At 43.0% G+C, this 22,778-nt stretch overlaps 1 protein-coding gene across 7 annotated transcripts in view; it reads left to right on the forward strand.

Moving 5' to 3' along the window:
* GckIII (Germinal centre kinase III) overlaps nt 1-22,778 on the forward strand; it is a 117,142-nt gene that overhangs the window by 73,516 nt on the left and 20,848 nt on the right. For 4 of the 7 annotated variants that reach the window (XM_033329924.2, XM_033329927.2, XM_033329923.2 and 1 more), the window contains one exon: nt 21,411-21,635. In XM_033329924.2, coding sequence (XP_033185815.1) covers nt 21,411-21,635 — 225 coding nt within the window. Of the gene's footprint in view, nt 1-9,854; nt 10,320-21,410; nt 21,636-22,778 lie in introns of all 7 variants that reach the window. The other 3 variants (XM_076622656.1, XM_033329922.2, XM_076622657.1) reach the window with 2 other exon arrangements.

The raw sequence follows: 22,778 nt of genomic DNA on the forward strand, positions 1-22,778 counted from the left end.
TATCGAGTCCTTCGACCAGGCAAAAGAACAGACATGGCGAGAATAAGCGAGAAAGACATACTCTATCGTAACGTTTCCCACTTACTTTCGCCATGTCCATTCGCTCTCCTCGTCGATAAGCTTAAGTCGTTGCAAACTCAAAACACGGTAATTTGCGGGATTGAGTCATTTGAATTTAGGCGAAACAGGTCTATTGCTAGTTTTCCACCGCGCACTATTTCCTCGACTTCTTAAAAACACGCGTCATGGTTCATCGGGCTCGTACTTTTCCGAAACGTGTCGAATGGCGAAGAAAAATCGCGGGGAGAAACGAGTTTTGTTCGAGGTGATCGCTTTATCGCGTATCCGTCGCCAGTTATCCGCGCCACTCAGCTCGCTCACTTTCACTAGCAACGCGCGGAAAGAGAAAAGGGATCGACCTGGCCGAATCGCGTTATATAAATTAGGCATTTCTATGGTAGCGCGCGTCGCCTGTTCCGTCGTTTCCCCGAGGATACCGGCATTCGTGTGTCACGCTTGTCTAACTAACGTTAAAAAATCCTTACTGGTTTTCGTGGCGTGAAAAATTGCTTTCCGTTTTGCGGCAGCAAATTAAGGAAACGAACGAAAAGTGACTGTTAAAAGAAAAGAAGAAAAGGAAACACCGAAACACCGTGAAGCGACGCATTGACTCAAATAGCAATTAGACTGAATACAAATAGTAGTAATCCGAACGATCGTGGTCGAGCAGTGGCCGTCTAGTCGAAGGCTCGAGCGAAAGTCACTGACCGATATTTTTTTTATCGGCTGATACGTGTATATTGTACGGCGAGTTACGTCTGTGTGCACCGGTGCATGCGTGTCTGCGTTACCTTTTTTCTTTCGTGCCATTAGAACGTTTCCTGACGCAGGAAATGTAGCTTGAACGTAGAAAACCCACGTACGAAACGTGTCCTATCGAATGGACGAGCTTTCGACGTTCCGCTGCTAATATTCGCCAACATTAACTACCACGCCAGACGATACAATCGATGCATAAAAACGCGCGTTGCTGTTGCTGTTGCTCGCTTCACGAGTTTAACGATGCACGTTTATGGAAACGACGGCCGTGCGTCGATAATCGTGCAAACACATTCCACGATGGAATCGCAACTACCACCGTGGACAATTATTTCCTACGTGCGTTTTATTACGCCTATTGCCTTTAGTACGCCTCGCGATTTATTACTTGTTTTTTTTTTTCATCGATGGTTTCTCGTGGCTTCATTTTTATTCGACGTGGAAACGTGAAATAGGATAAGCTAAGGTTAAGAAATGGATTTCTTGGAAGCCTAACCGATCAACTCCGCGTTGTATCGATTTTTTAATATCATTACGTACATTCTCTGGGAAATTTTAAGCAGATAAAGAATTTGAATTTTATATTATTTATATCATCGCGTTTCTCCACTTTTCACTCTATGCAGTTGATCAATGTGCCTTTTGAATGGTTCTTATTTGATTCAAACTAACAAGGGAACATTCTCGATCCATATATTCCGAAAATTATGCAACTTTGGAAATATATATACAGCGTATATGAGTACGTATGTATGGGGATTTTTTCCCTGTTAGTAATTTGCCGTCTAACTTGTTAAATTCGGTTACGAACAATTTTTACCCGATGTTCGTTCGAAGATAGGCAAAGTTCGAAATTGAGTTTTACGCTATTGCAGTTTAGATGACGCGGATAAACCTACCTTACTGTACAGGGCCCGTATAACATGTACGAGCGAGCACGAGATGATTCGTTGTGAAGAAATAAGAAGAAAATACAACGTTTTCATACAACTCACTGTTTTCGAGACGATGGAGTTTCGAGATTTATCAAACATATCCGAACTCGGTTAATTTCGAAAGGTCGACAAAAGGTTATTCTGCATGAAAAAATAGGTGAAAAACGTAGAATAACATTTTTCCACCAGATGCTTCGTTCCCGAGAGAAACAAATGTGAAAAATCATCCGAAGGGGAACATATTCGAATTGTATTTTTTGGAAATTGAAGCCTCAAGCGGAGAAATTATATTCGACGTTATTTACTTATTTTCGGATACGAAATAATCTGTGAAAAATGATTTGCTCATATCCGATCGTTAATTAGCCAAGTGCAGGTACAAGCTTGACAAGTTTCGAAACTCGATTTTCTCAAAAACAAAAGCGTGTCACGCGAAGAGATTGTACTCGATATCTCTTCCCTATTTTTTCATAAGGAGTCGCCTCATGCCCGTTTCTGCGCGTTATTCGACCGGATCCTGTGTTTGAAAAGAACTCGGAAAAAGATATACCCGGTGGTTGATAACGAAGCATTTTACGTTATTTCGCAAAACGCGAGGCAGAGAAAGCGGCGCTTTCCTCGTTCAATTTCCCTCGGTTACGCGTCGATTCGACCGGTTGTTAGGCCATTTCGAGATGCGGCAGGTGCCGGTAGGCCGAAGAAACGTTAATTCTAATCGTAGCAGCGCTTCGCGAGACGGCACGCTCGGCGGTACCGTTATGCCAGCTGCCGTTCAAAAGTTACACAAGAAGTTATTGTACGTCGTAATGGGAGCTTCCGTGTGTGTACGCTACACCGTGGGCAGATGCATTCCACGCTGTTCTAGCAGCTCTAGCCAAAACGAAAAATTTCCGGCATTCACCGCGCGTATTCCCCCAGTAAAATGCCAGGGATCCCCATCTGTGAGCTGTAAAACGCAGCCGCGCATCACGAACGCGTGCTCGCCGTAATGAAAGTCGCTAATTTTTCCTGCGATTTTACCCGCTTCATCCCCGCCCCGTGTGTATATACCGAACGTGCATATACTCTATGTAGAAACGTGAACGACACCGTTTCAAAGAATGCCCGAGTTTCGCCCGAGACTCGATTCCGTCTAGCGTTCCTTCTCTCCGCTTAGAAAGGCGTCCGTCTATTCAACCAGCTCGACGTGTACGTACATTACAGCTCATAAGTATTCGAACTTTTTGATCGATCCCGTAGTAAGAACAGTTGGAAATTTGTGCAAAGCTGGGCAATTAACAACAGGTTTCTAATTACAAGTAGTAATTACTACGTTTCTCGTAGAGCCACCGGATATATCGATCTAAAGAAATAGCAACGATATATTTTAGTATTTACCTATCACACGTACTATCGTGCGAATGTAATGTAATCTATGATACTGTATGTCCATGTAAATCCTTTGAAAATAACTGCTAAATGTAGAATGTTCCGCAAGAAACGGTTGGTACGTGAATCTCGCTTAATTAATGTTAATCCGCGTTGCCGGTATTAAGTATTCAAGAGTGTTAGAAAAAGGCGTATTTAATTCTACAGGCGAATGCCAAAATAGTTTCGAAGCGGAATTCATTACGCAAGATGTGAGAATGAAGATTACTCTTCTGTAACACAGTCGTGTTTTTCATCTTTGGTCTTCAATTCAAGCGCACCTTGTCGAAAAGAAGCAAGTGTCCGGATACTTTTGAGCGACAGTGTACACGAACTTACCTGTTCAAGAGATACGTGGCCGTGTACGTGGAAGAACGATTAAGAGGATTAAGCGGTAGCCAGGTTTTCGCGGACGAACGACGCGGAAAAAGCTACTAGACAGCGCAACTGGAATTTTTCTGCTTCGCCCTTCTTCTTCTTCTTCTTCTCCTTTTCTTCCCTTCTTTCTTTTTTTCTTTCTTGTAGTTGCACGCTTCGTCCAATGGCAAAAAGCACCGCTTTCTCGTTCGGGCAGAGGCGCACGATAACGGTACGTGTAATTCGAGCGATTTTCCATTGTACGGCGAAATGTGTCGCTCGGTGTTTCCTTCAAGTCGCTTAAGAAGTGGAGCGATTTTCAACTGAAATCGGGAATTCCTTTTCACGGAACCGAGCAGCCCATATACTTTTCGTAGTTGCCAGGCGGAGGATTTCTTGGAAAGCTTGGTCGATAGCCGCGACCGGTGCTTTGACAGCTGACGATCAAAGAAAGGGAAGTAACTCGTGATCGAAGAGAAAAGGATTTCTATATTTCAAAGAACGATGCACGTGATTCTTTGGAAGCGAAGACTCGCTTCAAGGAAAAGCTTGCCGATTTAATGGAAGAGTGACACCTGTCAAAAATCCTCGATTTCGAAGTATCTGTAAAAATAAATTAGTTAGAGAATACCACAGTTCGTAGAAATTAGCAACTCGACCGACGAGTCGATTCGTCTTCCTCTTTGACGGGTTAATAATTTTCCACGTCGAACCTGACAGTTTTACTTTTCTTAGTCGTCTCGTTCTTTCAGTAGATCAACGATACAACGAACTGTTTTCAGGAAGGAAAGCTTCTTCGCACACCGATAGATCACGAAGGCAGCCACAAATTCACGTGACGCCCTTAGGGAACGCTGGAAAGCGCGTCTGACCATAAACGGTCGACTCTACTTAACCGTGAAACGCGCTCACCGGATCGCTTGACGCGATGAATTTTTTGGTGTCTTTGTATCGTTTTACGCTTTTCAAAGGGGACACGTTTTTGCTTTTCTATGAAGCGTATCTCGTATACGGGAGATTCCTTTCCCGATTTGACGGTTCGTCATAAAAAGGCAACGCTTAGCAGGGGTACGGCTGATCCCACGGCACCTCGCGTACCCTAATAAAGCCACGCTTTCGTATCCGCCTACGCGTCATGATTAACAATTAATGGTCGTCTATCGAATACCAAACCCGAGCAGGAAAGCGCGTGCATCACCTGGACGCACGTGCAACCAGCCGAGCCCCAATTATTCCGAGTAACGGACGACCTAGGAACGTGCGACATGCGACAGGCACGTGCGTTTTAAAAAGAACTTGTGACTTGGATTATGCTTCCACGTTTTTCCAAATATATAAGGTAGATAGGTAGATAGATAAATAGATAGATAGAGAGATAGACAGATAGATAGATAGATAGACATCGTCGTTAAGAATTCTCTTTGCACCACTTGATATATCTTTACACTTTCCTACTAGGTCGTGAGAAACTGTCTTCTTTAGTTAGAATATAGTTAGAATATAGTATCCACAGTGGACGTAAAAAATATCGTACACCGTTGTATTTATTATAATTAGACTATTTTTATCATTTGTACAAAAATAGAATGCATATAATATGTTGAGAGTTCAATGCCTGTAACACGCCACGACTGTGATCAAATGTCATCGGAAATTAATCTTATATCTTTAAAGAATAATCGAAAGGTAGCTTATGTTTTATCTTGGCCATAAAGCTTTTGCCGGCTTTATTGCTTGCCCTGAGATTATTGATAAATTTAACCCTAATGTTCCTGCAAAACACCTTCGTCACTCTGAGCCTATTGCGAGTCGGATGCCATCATACTTTATATACTTTAGCTGCTTTAACCGTTCGATGCTACACGCCAATAGTTTTGCCTCGTCAGTCGATCTTTTTTCCTATTCTTCTTACTTAGACAAACGTCTACGATAAACGTCATCTCTTTAATTTAGTTCTATTATTCTTCACTGACTGCCTGTTACATCGCTTTGTATCTGCGACGGGCTTTCCTCGTAATTGCAGATAGAAAGATATAGAAAATCTTCGAAGTGGCGTACGTTTGTCGTGACTTTTTCACAAACGAAAATCTCCATTTAAATCCTCTTCTTCTCCTCTGTATTTGTAGCTACGTGAATTTATACAAAAATCCACAGTCCATAACATTTACATACTAATCAATTTGGTTCGAGTATGTTAAATTTCGTATCATTTAGTAGCATCTATTTCCACACGACCAGAAAAATTTGACAGTATAAAATTGAAACGTAGGATGTGATAAAATCTGATATTATACAGCGAGTCCATGTGTCTGAATACTACCTTATTCTTCATACGACGCAATTGCAGTTTCATTCTACTGGTAAATTGGCTCGGTTAGAGCGAGTTCTCGGTAAGTTTCGCCGCATGATTAATTCAAAGCAAATGGCACGATTATCCCCACTCGAGAGTGCGTAACGCATCCTTTCTTTGTGCCTCTGTGCACTCCCACGTTTTCACTGTTCACGACAGGGACAAAAGCCTCCAGGAGGTTTTCGCGTTTGACGGCCGAAAATGAGAGTTCTGTCGCTCATAGCCTTTTCGAAGTTGGGAACAATGCGAAAGTAATTAGATGCCGGGTTATCGAACCCGCCATCTGTCCCTTCCAAGGAGGCAGTTTAACGAGAAGTTCAAAGTCATTTCCTGGCAAGGATTCCGCGTTCTGGGCTACGTGAATTCATTTAAACTTTCAATTTATCGGTTTGTGCTTCGGCACGGAATTGTTTGTTGCCTGGTTTGTATCACGGAACGTTCGTTAAAGTGTTTAACAGAGAACTTTCGACCGGTGGAAGTTGATTCGGGCCCTTGTTCCTTGCTACGAATGCCTTTCGCGCTCTATGAGTAACGCCAAGATGAAAGATGCTTCGAATACTTTGCGCAATTTACGCGCCACATTGCGTAACTTTACAGACGACGGGCAATTAGATACGTCGAAGCACCTGCGTCGCGTTCTGCACCGTGTCTGATCACGATCGCTCCTCTTCTACTGCGAAACACGTTCAAATTGATCGACAGTGGGTAATTACGTAAAAACCGATCTCGAGAAAAAAAAAGGTCTCTAGGAACCGTAACAAATGATGCGATTGGCCGCGATTGTAAAACTGAAAAAAGAGGGCGCAACGACCGCAAACGCTTCTTTTCTCTTCGATCCCGGAGATTATCTTCGGGCCCGAGTTAATCACTTGTTCGGCTCGGTGATTTAGAGCCGTGGCAAGCGTCGATAGTGCAGCGAACTCGATCTTCTACGCACGCTTCCGCCGGAAGCTGCCACCCTGAAAATTATTCGAGCATGGCCGATCGGTTGCGTGATCACGAATGACGTGACGCGTCTATTCTCTGGTCTCGATCGATGAGCCTCAATCGAACAATCTCTGCTTCGTTCCTTCCTCTCTCCGCATGGCCAATGCAATTTAGGTTAATTCTCGAACGTTGCGAGCCTGCTTGCTGCGTTTCCACTCTCGTGATTAATCATCCCATCTTTCTTTCGTCCTTCTTTTTTCTTTCCTTTATTTTTTTCCTCGATACCTCTTTCTTATTACAATAAAAATTTTCCCTGTCAACCAGACGCATAGATAGCGCCACGATATTTCATCGATCTTTTCTCCTTTTTGCGCGTCACCTTTTTGGCTCCTTCAGGATCATTACTCGGACAATCTACGAAGCAGATCGGCAGTAGACGACGTTGATAGATCGAGAACGCCGTCGACTCATTATGCTGAATATTCATCAAGGCGAAACCTCTTTGCTCGGTGAATTTAAATCGAGTCGGCCAATAGGGTGGTGAGCGGGAGGTAAAAGATCGAGAAAGCAATTCGTGACTTACTCGTGAAATGTTTCGTGGCAGATCGGCAATACCGATCTTGACCCGTTCGATGAAAGATCCTCGCCATTTTTAGGCGACCGCTCTCTCTTTTTTTCCTGGCCGTGTTCGCCGGTCTCTCGACGATCGATATTCCGTTCGTGTGCCAGTGCAAACAGAAATCCAATCTGATCGTACTCTGCGCCGAATCTTTGCCCCTACCTGACCCAGATTATTATCTCCATGGGTGCTCCTATTTTTATTCGGTTGGCCGTGTTGCGTTTGGCACTGAACTTGCATCGTTTTAATTAAATATCAGCCACTTCTGCGGCCGGCAATCCGATTGATCAGCAAAAATACTCTGCACGCTCTTACGGCTCTTCAATGATCCTCGCTCGAAAATAGCGTGCACTACCATCCGGCAATAAGCTTTCGAAACGCGATGGTCGCAGGTTAATCGAAATTGCTACAGTTTTTCAGACGTAGAATATTATCATCACGAACGTGAAACATTATTATACGAATGAATATTATGTTATCGAATCAGAGCGATTTAAACTGTTTTATATTTATACCAGAGAATTTCCTATCTTACGTGAAAACTTTAACACTTTGAGGTAGCTTTACTACTACGTGTTACGTTCAGTCGAAGGACTGCTACCAGGAATAGTAGCAGAATCTGTTTGAAGCAGCGTATCGCAGATCTTTTGCGTTAACGATGCAAATGAAACTTTGCGCGCGGATTTACGATCGAACATCGTAGTTCATGGAACGACGATAGAAGCGACGGTACGTCCCGATTTTCATCTAAAAGCTAGTAAAATGTAGGATGTCTGGAAGTCGGCGAGCTTTGAGCCGTGCATAAATCTCTTTCTTTTATACGAAACAGAACGAGCCGCTCTTTTCTTCGCCTTTGTCTAACTTCTGACCTCGATAACTCATAGAAAGAAGACAAAAGAACGACGACGTAGCTATTACTCGGTGTCAGGAACCAGAAGGTGAAAGAAACGAGTCTCGAGATAGAATCACGAACAAGAGAAAATTCGAAAGAAACGCTACGAGAACAGCCGATTTGCCGAATAGATAGCTGCTCTAATTTTCCTCTTACTTTGATGTCCAACAAATGGAAGTAGTCTTTGATATCGTTGAAAGCAACGTCCGCGCTACAAGTTGTGCTTGGCGACTCAAAGATCCCATGATTAAAGACGAACATTACGAAAACGTAGAGTCCACTGGTGACTGAATCAGGATCTCTTGAAATGTTCGATGTCTCTCACTCTTTTAACCGTCTTTCGCGTCATCTTCTTACGAACGAGCTTATGCAAGTCATTTGTTTCTTGAGAATCGAATATCAATCGAGTACTTGCCCAACGAGATTGAAAAATTGAACAAACAACGACGATGATCAGTTTGACTCATGAGAGGCTCGTATACGTATACATACATGATCTATTCAATGACGATTTACATAATCAATGACGCTTGGAAATTTGTCCCATTTATAATACTACATATGTGTGTACACGTTTTCTTGCAATTAGAAAGTCTTGAAAATTGTAGAACACGAGCAACGTGTTTCTTCATCAAGAAAAACGTTTGTATCGAAAAGCACTAAAAAAATGAATGTCGAAAGTCGTTCCATCTGCGTATGTAGATTTCATGAAAATCTTGAAGCAACGATTCCACAGAGATAGCCGTGTCTCTCCGTGCAACGTTCGACCAGAATAAGAATTGAAAGGCAACAAATTCTTTGTGTTCTCCCGCCACGGTTCATCACTCGTACGATAGTATCAGTGAAAAATACAAAATCGCTACGACAACGTTAGTAAAAATAGATAAACCGATATCGGCGACAATCTGGGTCAACCGAGAATGAGATTGATCAGGCGAAACCACGACAGAATCGAAATTCAACGCACGACATATCAATAGGACTGCTCTCGGCTTATAGATCGAGTCCAATCCAGGGTGAACAACCGAGAGAATCGCGTTCGAGGCGGCTTCGATTCGATTAAAATCGCGTGACTACTGTTCCAGCGAATCGCGTATGCTCCTACACGCTCGTTTCTCCTACTTTGCTTTTTGGGTCGTCCAAATACGATAAAATGGTAATCTCCGATTATCTTACGCCGTGTCGTAACTCGTCGTTCTGGAATTCCGTGAATTCCTTCGAAATCTGTGTTTCCTCGAATTAACGCTACAACTACCGATCTCTAACTAGCTGAAAGCTTCAAAACTTCAAATACCTGAGTTACAAAAAGAAAGAACGCTGCTCCACGTTCCCCACGTTTTCTGTTTTAGCGCGAATCACGACTTTTGGCGTAGCCTGTGTATAATCGTATCTCCTTCCGAGTAGAAATCAACGTTAATTTTGCCAAAAACGTTCTACGTTTTTTTATTATCCGCACGGAGGAAAGTTTGAAACCGCTCGTTCGTTTCAATTGGTTTGTGGTAGTTGTAGCGTTAAAGAAATACTGGAAGAAGGTCAAAATATCCGCAGAAAAGTGGCGAACGGAGCGTGCCAGGGGAGAATAAGATCTCAAATGCGCAGCGAGGCAACGAAGAAATTGTGCAGGCAGCCGTCGGGAACAGCTGGCATCACGGCATGTTGACCTAGTGATCGAGCCGCGAGTGTGTGCTGATTTGACATAACTGCGACGAAAAGTACGGATGAAAAATGCGAAACGGTGGTCAGCCACAGCAGACGGCGGTAATGACGCCGCCGCATTTGAACGGTTCCGCGCAATTCGTTTCTGGCGGTTACGTCGGCTACGTACCACGCCAGTCCTGGGGGCAGTTTCAAGGGCCCCAACATCCCAGGAACACGGCCAGACCTCTGTCACATCCACCGCCGCCACCCTCCAGAAGGGAAAGCCAAAGACCCTCTGGCAACGGATCCGCCAACCCTAAGAGTACGTCTCTTCCGCATTGCAAACCTGGAACGCACAGGAGTACCACACCTTCGGTGAGTTCAGACAGGATCCTTTATTCTCTCCAGACAGATCCCTCTAGAAAAGGGGAGAAATATTTCTCGATTTCTTTCGTATCTTTCCTTTCGTTTCCCTTTTTTTTCGAACATCGTGAAAGACGACGAATCGATTTGTGACATTTGAGAACACGTGTGTGGATCAGGCGATAAGAATTTTTCCATGTCTCATTGATCCATTTTTATTGATTTGTACATTGCGTCGATGCAATCGTTCGATCCTTTAACAGTCTGATAAAATTACGGATTCCGGTTAGAGAAAAAAGTGTATACGTAAAACGATAGATGTGATAAAGAATATAGAGAAACATGTTTTGCAAGTAGCTTTTGAAACAGAATATTGAATACACAATCGTACGTTGCAGCCCGGATAGTAATATCTTGTATGGTTTCTGTTGAGGTTATTCGATGTGTAAACAGAGAAAACTCGTGGATAAATTGTAAGGCAGAAAATATATTTAAATAGAAGTGTAATTTTAATAAGAATACAATTTGAGCTGGTGCAGATCCGCACGCTAGCTGTGTTACCCAATAACCGAAAACCCCGAAGCCAACGTCGCCTCTCTACTGTTTATGGTCTGACTTGGTCGCAGTCTTTTGTCTACGCGCTGTCGATGGCTTCAGTGCTTGAGAAAACTAAAAAGACCAGATGTAGAGTTTTCTTATAAGTGCTGACCACTTCAACAATTTCTAATTTTCCATTAGCGACAAGTCATATTCAGTTTGCGGACAATAACTGGGAAATGCGAAATCATCGAAATGCCGAACTGTACGAAATGTGGCCGGTGTTTTCAGCGTATGAGTGTATTTGCGCATTTGCGTTGATAATTACACCGGAACAAAATCTCTGCGTAGACGAAAGTTTGTTATTATACAAAGGCAGTAAGCGAAGCACGCTTTTCCCTGCATTTCATCGCACATTTATTCGACTTGCGAAGAGATAGATAATCCTCGCGTGAAATATCCGTACGATTCACACTCGGGATAATCTGTTAATGGGATTAAGTAATTTCGTTAATGCAATTGCTTATTGTACCTTTATAGCATCGATTTTACTCGTTTCAGATTTTTCGTAATTAGTACAGCGAAAATATTGCGAAATATGTTTAAATTGAAGAGCTGTATTAGGAACTGATTTGTCATTCTCAGGTAGTGTCAGATGGTTTACATTCGACTGGTTTTAGTTACCGTGAACCGATCGGTCATGGCGAGAATAAATGTAGAAGACAAGCAGCAGAGAAAGAGAAAGGCATGGAAGCGAAGCATGAATCTTCTTATGCGCTGCGGGTATCTAGAAAAGCGCAGTGTGGAATACCATACGAGGCTCAAAAGCATCCGTGAAGGAATGTCACAAAATCTACCTGGTGTTTTGCTCGTATTCGACGTTCCTTTGTCTGCAGTTTAACACAGCGACCGATACATCGATGACGTACCACGTAGTGGCCAATTCTACTGTGACCGAACGATTATATCTATTTATTTACTTTACACAATTCTCGCCTATTGACTCAGAACAAACTTCCAGCTTTACATTTTACGTTTACTTTTCGCACTTTCGCCCTCTTCCTTCATCCTCCTGCGTCCACGCCTTTATTCATATCATATACATTTCGCTTGTAGAATATTTTCAAATTTCAACCCTTTGCATGTATCATAAGCTTATGGTATTACATCGATCCTTCCTTCGCTCTCTCTCTCTCTCTCTTTGTTGTACTGTTCTTTCTCCTATTCGATTCGTTCCCTACGTTCAATATTTTGCTTTCCGCCCCCTCGTTGCTTTCTCTTTCTTACCACTTGCCCTTAACCCCTTTGTCCTGCCCTTTCTTGACGAAAGGATTATATATCAGTCTTACATCTTTAGAATCATGAACACGAGCGATACAAAACATAGAAAACGCGTTAGCCGGACAGACTCGATGGCGAGAGAGCAGTTTTCTTCGTTTTGCTTAACCCCAACCTCAAAGTCCCGTAGGCAACCTGAGACACGACGAGATGCTAGAAAGTGGTCTCGGTGTCGCGTTTCAAGCAATTCGATCGAACGCTTCGGAGATGGACTGCCACTGAGAATGGAAAAGAGAAGAAACGGTGCCGGAGTATGTAATTTGCGGTCGAGCGAAAACCGATATCGTCTGTCTCGTTCTTTCGATTGCGTTTAAAAAGAAAAATGCCAGGCATTTCGAATGGAGATATTTAAAAATGAAAGGATAGAAATTGTTTCTCCACTTGGTCGTTTAAGCGGTTATTTAATTATGATCGTTATGAAACATTATCTATCCCGAGGCTGGTTTCTTTTTATTCATTTACACGTCTCGCCGAGAGTAATTGGAAAACTAGGCTCCAACAAAGAAAGGATATCGACAAAAGAACGTCTTATAGAAATTATCCCGGTGCAGCGAGAAAATACCGGTGTAACAGGATTCTCGAGGACCGTAAGATATCTTGGAGGCTGTGTGCTCCTTTTTTCTTCCCCCTTTCGTACGAGATCAGCCGAGGCCAGTACAAGGTCGACTCTCCACTCCTTTCCTTCGTTTATGTGCCTCCAAAAAGTTTATTTCGGACGACGACGGACCGTGAACCATGTAAACTCTGCGTCATCCGAATTCCACGGATGTTTTTCGCCTGTTTAAAAAACAAGCTTGTGCAGCTTCACTTTCGAATTTGTCAATTTTTCGTTTCCTCGAGCCATCCGTTAAAAGGAAATACACCCGACCATCCATTAAAAAGAAACGTTCGTTTTAACATTCAGAACCATTAACGTTATAGATATCGATTCACGCGCAGCATAAAACTTCCATTTCTTCGACTTATATACGTGCGGATGTTTCTTCGAGATATTTCTTCGATTTCAATCTGCTGCGCGTGATTGTTGCATTGTGCACCTCATTGTCCATATCGTATCGACGTTCGTATGCCGGCATACATAAATAAACAGCCACGGGTGTGTATCGTACGTAAGTTCGTTGCGAGTAGTATCGTTCTAAGCTGACCGAGGCGCGTGCGCTGCATTAGAAAACACGCTGAACTTGTATTCCGTTAGATTCTGCAGGTTTGTATTTAAACACGTCCACGGGGCAAATATTCGTCTAACGATGTTCATAGCGCGTGCTGGCTCCTTCTTAATATTCCGACGTTTTATTGTTTCTTCATATTTATGCGCTAACCGCGTAGCCAGAGAAACAGTTATCCGTTACGTAATATTCCAGCGTGTCGCTTCTTCCAAGCGCGAGTTTAAAACGCGGATCTGGAAACGCGGCCCGTTCTCTTTGGAGAAAGAATCCAGGCTTCGAGAATCTTGATGCCAGACTGATAAAGTTAGGAATCGAATTACGAGCGACTGACGCAGCTTTCAAGATAATTAGGGGATAACGTAATAATCGCGGAGGCAACTCGTTTAGGAGAACACGAGATCCAAGGGTTGTATCACGGGCGGCACGCCGTTCCTACGAATTCAGGCGAATTTACCTGGAAAAAATGCTGTCTTCCTAAATTAGAATATTCCTTGCAGCATCTTTGCATCCTTCGTGTATGCGTATTCGAATATCTGAAACTTCTCGTATCTTTCTTATCGTTCGAACAGAGTTAGAAAACGCGATTCATAAAAACTTGCAAACAGTTTTCCTTATTTGTCCCGACCGCTTTTCGGTTGAAGTGAACTGCCGAACAGCGACCACAAACTATTAGGAAACTTCAATTTCGTGCTCCTCTTTGCAGGACGCGTTCAGCTTTCTGCTCCGTTCAAATAAAAAAATACACTAGATTTCGATATTGAAGGACATTAACCAAGGCGGATAGCGCGTCGAACGAGAAACGTCCTTTCCCATGGAATTAGAAACGTGTAGCAACGTTACGCCTTTTAATGCGCGTTTTGATGCCGTTAGTAGAGCGAGAAGCCAGGGTTTATCTCCTTAGGCAAACACGCCGCGGCTAAAGCCACGTTTTCCTGGCGATTTTCGTTTATTTCACAGCGGACGAAGCGCACGCGATTCGTTTCAGCGTGTAAAGAAGCCGGCTCGAGACGAGACGAGACGGGCCGGCTCGCGCGCGTTCCACAGCTACGCTCGGAATCACTTGGTCGGGCCCTGAAGTGCCGTTTAAGCTTTAATTTCAGCTGCCTCTCGCGCGATAAATTACTCTCGCAACAAACGAGGTCGAACGACACATGGCGCTAACGCGCGCTCGTTGAACTACTTTCGAACGTTGAAGTTCACCGAGCTGAGGCTCGTCCACGATGTTTCCCGCGCCGGCGCCGACCATTCCTCACGATCGTAAATTGAATTTTTATGGAAATGCCGTTGTAACGGCGCGCCAACGTCACAGAATCTTGTACAATTACCTAACGACCCCGTTAGAAGATCATGCTGGTCCACTTCTGCCCGATGCTTCGTGGGATCAACGCGAATTCTTTCTCCTCGCGATACAAACAGGCTTCTCCTGTATTCCAATTCGATCGTAGCCTCCAAGAATGCGTCTATTTACAGCGCTGGAGAAGATCTGACCAGGTTTTCCCGATACTTTAATGAATCAAAAGGGAGAAAAAAGAAATCGATCGACGAAGCTGGAACAAGGACGCGATTAAAAATACGTCTTGTGTCACGTGGCGCGCTACACCGATGTCTGGATAGGTACGGAACCGATCTCCTGGGGCCGTTACTTTCTCCTCGCTAAGTTAAAGGTCGCTGGTCCCTCCGTTTCCATCCAACTGGACTATATTATTACGTCTTGTTTCACGGGTCGATGATCGCGTAACACTTTGCGAAAACACCACCGAACGTAACGTCGAATGTTTTTCATGACTTTCGCTGCGAAATTACAGGCTACGAATTCCATTCTATTCGCCCGACTTGCACGATAATGTCGTTCGTTAACTACTAGCTATCGAAAATTGATCACCTTTGCTATGTTCGATACGTTTTTAGTACAAGCGAAACCACTGTGACATTCGTGAGATTTCCAGTGTACGTCGGAAGAAAAAGTATGCGACAGTATCTCAATACCCGTCATAGAAGCTTTTGATATTTATATCGTACGTGTTATGCGAACTAATTTGGAGCTTTGTTAACGAGACACGACGTCGTCGTAATTATATCGACGATATTTGAAACCAACCAGAAAATGTATAAGTTACAGGCTACTAGTTGGCAAATTAGTACACAGTATAAATACGTAGAGTGGTGTTCAACGTAAGAATTAGTAGAAGACTCGAACTAAATATCTTATGTGTGTCACGAATTATTGACTGTTCCAATATTTCGGTGATCTCTACGATGTGTATGCTTACAACGAATATCTTGTAATTTCTATGCTAACAAGATATCAAAATGCTTCGTATAGCGTGTGTCGTTGTTTAAATTCGATAGTGGCGCAACTTACAAAATGTGAAATTTGTTTTTATCGAATACAAGGGTTACATTGTCTGCGTTTCCTATTTTTATTTTGTCGTAGAACGGAATACTTAATTCAAAAATGTAAATTCTTTAAATTCTCTTCTATTTACGCTTTTTAAATTGTACCGCTATTAATGTCAAACAACGACGTAATATATCTATAAAAGTGTTCGAATACTTCAATTTCGCGAGCTCGAGAAAACGACGACTTTCAGCTCGAACTCCATTCGTTTCTTCCGTATCTGAGATCTGGTTACACACTGTAATCCCGCGGCGCCAGATTTTGTTTGCTCGTTCTATTATTGCCGATGTTGACTTTGCTGATTGACCCTAGAACGCTTGTGTCGGGCCCAAACACACAGCGTTAGCTCGTTGCCATCGCTTGCTTCGCTATCGTCTTGTCGCAGCTTGAGCATTAATTTCGACCAGTTACTGGTGTGTTAGTCGAGCGAAGAACAACCGGTATCGGGTAATTCTGAATTTCCGCTCTCCCGGAAATATACAAGTTGGTGCTGAAACAAAAGAAAAGAGGCAGTTTCGCGTTCTTAAAGACAAATTCCGTGGAAGCCGCGAGTCGACAAGAATGATAAATCCGCGTTACTGAAATAGACACGTAATGTTGCGAAAATGTTGAGTAGCGTAAGGAAGTTGGCACGCTCCGATGAACAAATTCGAGGATAGATATGCTTGTTTTGACTCGATTTAGCTTTCAGACCCGACGTCGACGCGACACCAATCGAGCCACGTGTCATCTTACTATTCGTAGCTCTTTTCTCCTTAATTGACTTCGTTATCTTATTTAACCTAAATACTGCTAAATTTCTCGCTTTTATAAATACATTTTTTAGTAGAACATTCCGTGTTTAAAAAGTAGTGCCAGCCAAACTGTGACTCTTCTAGATTCTTGCTTGACCTAAATACTACGATACTATTCACTGGTGTAAGAAAATTTCTTAATGAAACGTTCTGCGTGTATAAAACAACCACGTCCAGGCTGTCGTTCGTGCATTTTGTACGATATTTTCATTTTGCCCGATGAATATTTATGATGAATAATTATTTTTTCTATCTATTTTTGGGAATACGACTGTCAAAAATATCTGATAATCGGTATACCTGAAAAACCATGGTCGTCGGCAGTATATAGTCTAATTCTAATTCCATCATCGACTTCGTACAGAAAATAAACTTTTAGTCGAAGCATTGTAGGTCACCGTACATGGTAGTGATTTTATACAATGAGCGCTTTGGAAACATTGATTGCTGGGCGGCGGTATCGCTCTGTCAATTATATAACATCGAGCAAGCATAACTGGGCTGGCAGCGATGCGAAGCGTAACATACGACCCTTTTAACACGAGGTTGCCGGATAATTCTGTTTCGAGGCGGGTAACTTGCCCATCAGAATTCCTGTTAGTCTCGCGGAGACCAGAGCGTAACACAGAATCAGTTCCAACTTGGGTACAACGGACGTCAACGTCCGCGTGCCAACTTCTCGCTAATTGTCTGACCACGCGCCGCTATAATTCACCGTCTGTGACGCGTCTCGTTCGCAAGATTCTCACAAGCTTCGGCTATTTGTAGCGTAGATTAATTTTCTTACAATTTCCTTGAACTCACGACGATGCGATATTTAGTATATTATTATGTATACATGATTCAGCGATCATCGGTCAGTTCAATATTTTTATTACTACAGCAAAACTATCAACGAATGAACTATTACACGATATTTCGAACAGCAGAATTAATTTTCCCGAGCTAATGCAAATTAACTTTAATATTCTTTCTCGTGCCTTCGGACAATCGCTCTTATTCCTATCCGCAAATCGAGATTCTGACAACGCATCCGCGTTTTAACGATATCATAGGCAAAAGTAAATGGAACTGCTTCAACAAATCGTAGAATTTTTGTTCATGCTGGTTATTTGAACATTCTGTGGGAAAGACACGACGGGTAACGTGTTTTGTCTTTCGAACGAGGACAAGTTCAAAGTCCGATAATCTTGGTTTTTTATTACTTTTATCACTTTTCAACTTCTCTGCAAAGATATTCGCATCAAAAATGAAGAATACAGGGATCGAGTAAATTATTCCTCTTTCCTCCCCTCTGTATTACATCAAACTACACCCTTTTAAACACGCTGCAACATCAAAATCAGAAAAAATAAGAATATCGTACTCACCTTTTCCCTCTGTTTTTTGAATTAAAAACAAGGAGGATCCTTCTGGTAAGCCAATCTCGGATAGAACTCGGTTCCCCGTCTATCCTTTAATTATACGGTTATCATGCGGCGCCATCGAGCTAGGATCCCGAGAAAACCAAGAAGAACCGGTACGGTAGAGTTCTCCCTGGCGCACGATGGTGCTCTTCAGCTTCCCTTGTCGGTACTTTAACCACCTACGTGCCGGCTCTCCGTACCGCTGACACTCGCTAATTATAATTTGTGTCGTAAGTTTCATGCAGTACGCTCGGCAAGCAGGCGGGAAAAAGGGCTAAGATGTGACCGCCCGCCTCTCGACTCCTTTACATAGCTACGCCATACGAACAAGCGCAGCTTCTCCCTCTCTTTCTCTCTTCCTCTTTTTGTCGCTCGTGTTCCTGGCTCTTGTCGCCCGTGGTACCGACCTGCACGCGATTTTCTTTCCTTCTCCCCTGTATTCCGCTGTTTTTCATCTTTCCTCTTGGCACTGGGAAACACGAGTAGCAGCCGGCTCTAATCGCCGTAACGACAGTGGTTTACCCCGGGTGAAAGAGGGCAAGAAATCGAGGCCGCTCGAACTTTGTCGGAACGATTTGTTCTCTTTCTTTTCTTTTTTTTCTCCAAGCTCCTCGTTTCTAGCCTATTCGTTCTTCCTTTTTCTTACGAAGTTCGCCAGGAAGTTCCTCTTCCTACTTTCGCCCCTGTTTTCGACGCAATTGATTTTGTTGCGAGACGTTCGTCCGCGGAAAACGTGATTGGAAAAGCAAGTCACGAGATAGGGCGCAGCAGGAAGGACGTTAAGTAAAAACGTCGGATCAGCGAGCCCTGGAAAATTCTCTTACGATAAGCGGCCTGTGGCGCGGAATCGCGTGTGCCGAAATTAATACGACGAGAGATGGTTACGCGTAGATTATTTTCAAAGCCATGGAACCAGAAGAATTTCGTCGTGCCGCGAGATGAAAGCGGCGATAAACAGACGCACGCGCTCCTCTATTTTTCTACCCCTTTTCAGAATCCGCTCACGCCGCGGTATGTTTGCAAGGCGCGCGCGTGGAAAGTCACGTAGATAAAAAGCTCGCGTCGGAGAGGCCAGATTGAAGATAGAAAGGGACGTACGGGGTGAACGTCGAGGGAGGAAAAGCCGCGACAGACGCCCATGGTAAAATGCAGAAAATCTGCTTTGCAAATTTTCTCGTACACGGCCGCAATCGCCCAGCGTTCGAGAACGTTTCAACGCCTCGATGAATTTACGGAATATCGATTTTATTCCCGCGCTTTTAACGTTCTCCTTCTCGTCCAACGGCCCGTAACTTTCTTCCTATATCGCGATGCTCGTTAATTATTTCGTCTGCGAACGGTTCTCCCGTTGGAACGATAGGATTATTGGCAGAAAAACCACACCATTCATCCTGAATCGTCCGATATATCTTTGAAGCTTGTGCTGTTATTAGCAGATTCGTTGAGTATCTGATTACTCTGAAAGTATCCGGCAGAATAAAGAAATATCCGGATGTGTCAAATAACGTAACACATAAAAAAGTAATCCGCGAAACGACAGGTATATTATAGAAAAATCACATCGATCATCGTGTCAACGTTTCTTCGTGATATTGTGATGGTCGTTAATTATTTTGCGTGTCAAGCCTTCTTCCCGTAAAGTGGTAGATTTATTGACAGAAAAATAACACCGACCAGTGTTTCTTCGCGATATCGTGAATCATTCTGTAATCTTTGAGTTTGCGTGTGTTACTAGTCGATCCGTTGAGTATGTGATTACTATGAAAATATTCGGGAGGAGAAAAAAAAAGCAGGATATATATTAAAAGTAACATAATATGATAAAAAGTAAGCTATGATACGGTAGATGTGTTATAGAAAAATCACATCGATCATCAAGGTGTCAAGGTTTCTTCGTAATATCGCGAATCACTCTACTACTACTACTACTATTATCACTGTTACTAGCCGACCCGTTCAGTACCTAGGTACTCGATAAGCACCCGAGAGAATAAAAGTTACTCTGGCTCGTATTATTGGCCATATTACTATCGCTGGTAATATAAAGATACTTTACTATAAAAATGCTTCGATTTCTGTCGTACGTGTACTCGTTTCAAACACAATGATAGCAATGCCAGTTTCGTAACAGAGAAAAACCTACGAATGATTCATTTCACATAGATTGAAAGGATGGCTCATCGATTCTCATCCTCACGTTACGCTGTCGAATAGCAGAAAGTAAGATCGTGTGCGATACTAATTCAGCGACCAGGATGTCTATAGAAGATTACGTGGCGTCAAATCGAATCAACGGATTATGTATTTAGTCAATCGATATGTGGTATACACATTTCTCTGCTATCTACTGTGACATGGCGTGTCATCAGTTAGAAAGGAGCCAAGGAGAACTGCATTTCTCACCGACACGTAACCGCATTCTTTAGCAATCGAAGGACGTATAGTTGAAGAAAGTCGCACGTGGATCTTCTCTGTGAATCTTTAATCCTCGAGGGAACGATGTTCGACGTAATTTTATCCCCAGGCGATTCGACGTCTTCTATGTCGTAGAATTTTAACACCTCGTAACGTGAAACAATGTGAAGAATTTTATAGGCGACTTCCTCTAAAGTATTCGCGTTTTGTCTTTTTTTAATACTATAATGCAGCGTGATGTAAAGATCGTTACGTCGTACATTTGCATATGAGTAGCTCGGTTCTTCGTGACTTTTAGTGCACTGTATAATTTTCTAATTACGTAGTTATGACACGAATGATGAGTACAAGGCTAGGCTATTCGACCACTGTAGCTCGCCAGAGTATTTCGACGCTCGTAGAAACCTTCTACGAAGATATTATTCGTTGTAACGAGATACAACTGTCAAGATTCTATCGACGAAGTTGAAGGCCAATCAGAGAATCATGTCGGTGGTTTAATTTCATCTCTACGATGATCAAAAGAATTTCCTCGAGGTGCGAAGCGTTTCGAAATTGCGCTCTCCGTTTCCGTAAGGATGTAAGATACATAAAATCCAAATCTTTATTCCAAATTTATTAAAACATTCCCGTTTATTCGCCAAGTAACATGGAAATCGTAAAGTCGTAAGAAATAAATTTATCATATTTCGCTTGTACGATCTTCAAAGGCGTAAGCTCGAATCAAAGTAACGTTACTTCGCCAGCGAATATCGCGGCGCTCTAGCCGATTTCTTTTAATTCGTTAAAACTTTCGCCGCCGTATCGTCCCGCAGTTTCGAGGAGCTTGCCAAAACGCGAAGTATTAGCGATCGCAAGTCGTTGCGAAATTTGCTAAAAGTACCGCAATCGCAAAGTCAGACGTCCGTAAAGTCTGTTGAAACTTTCACTATTACGGTGTCCCGATCCTCCGCGAAATTTGTTAAAAAGCCGCGCCCTGGTAAACTTTGTTAAGTCCCTCGTTCTAGCGAATTCTCCAATTAAGCGAGACAATGTTATTTCTGTTGCAGAAGGTGGACCCCGAGCTGATATTCACGAAACAAGAACGAATTGGGAAGGGTAGTTTCGGTGAGGTGTTCAAAGGCATCGACAATAGGACCCAGCAAGTTGTTGCCATCAAGATCATCGATCTCGAAGAGGCAGAGGATGAGATCGAAGATATACAGCAGGAGATCATGGTGCTGTCACAGTGTGACAGTCCATACGTCACCAAGTATTACGGGTCCTATCTCAAGGTAAGCTGCTCGTCTTTTAATCCCTTCGAATTCTCAATGGGACATTCGTTTCTAATGAAGTTTCGTGAATTGTCTTCTCGTATTAAATGATATCGTTTCGTTAGCTACTTACGACTCGACAGACCTAGAAAATAATTCCACCTCCAAATCAATAATTGACAATTGTTCCAACTAACTAGCTCAAACAAACGAGCATCATTCTTGGAGCAAACCGACGATATTAACTGCAACGTATCATTACAAATTTTTATTTCCGCATGGATAAACGTATAGCGATTCGACACACGTGTCTGGTGATTGAAAAAAAAAAAAGAGTAAAAGAACGCGAGGCAGAGCTGTTTTACATAGGTACTTTGGTTAATCGGAGTCTGTTGATGCGCGTGCACCGGAGAACAAATTACCGTGATCAGGTTCACGTGTGTGTGGAACGTAAAAAGAGCCTGTAACCGGTGAATTGCGGGTTACCATGGACGAAAAATCCACCACGAGCCACGCCTTTCTGCCACCGTTCCGATTCGATGAATTTTCACAATATTTTCGGAGGTGTAACGAGAAAGAACCCCTTTTTCGTGGGTTACGCTATTACGGACACTCGACCAACACGCCCCCCATCATTTTTCATACGCGAAGAATGGCAAGGGCTTGACGGTCGGTTAACCATCGCTTCCGGCTGGACAGTGTCGCATAGACGCTTCCGCTTCCTGCGGCCGCTTCACCGTGCTCGGTCGAAAGCATCGCGGAATAAAATTGCATCCAGCGACACGGTTCTAACGTTACACCGTGTTCCTTTATTTGTACCTTAAATTCAGTTCTACGATTTTTCTCGACAAAATTCCGGATATAAAAATATCTCCAGACAGATGGAAATTCAACTTCCGTGAATTCTTACGCGAACGACGAAATGTAAGTTCGACAGGGAAGCTGCGCGCGTTCGATCGCCGTATGAGCTCTACACATAGTACCGTTTATTGGTCGATGTAATAAGCGCAGCGAACTTAATCGCAGCGTGTCGCGATCTGCGTGTCGAGAATCTTACGAAACGCAAGATTTCACGGTCCATTAAGTTTCTTCGATAAATAAAAATCTACGTACACGCGTATAGAAATGGTTGAATAATTTTCGTCAGTTTATGACTTCCTGAGC

Source organism: Bombus vancouverensis, chromosome 11, assembly GCF_051014615.1.
Source record: "Bombus vancouverensis nearcticus chromosome 11, iyBomVanc1_principal, whole genome shotgun sequence".
In the NCBI taxonomy this organism is placed as follows: Eukaryota; Metazoa; Arthropoda; class Insecta; order Hymenoptera; family Apidae; genus Bombus; species Bombus vancouverensis.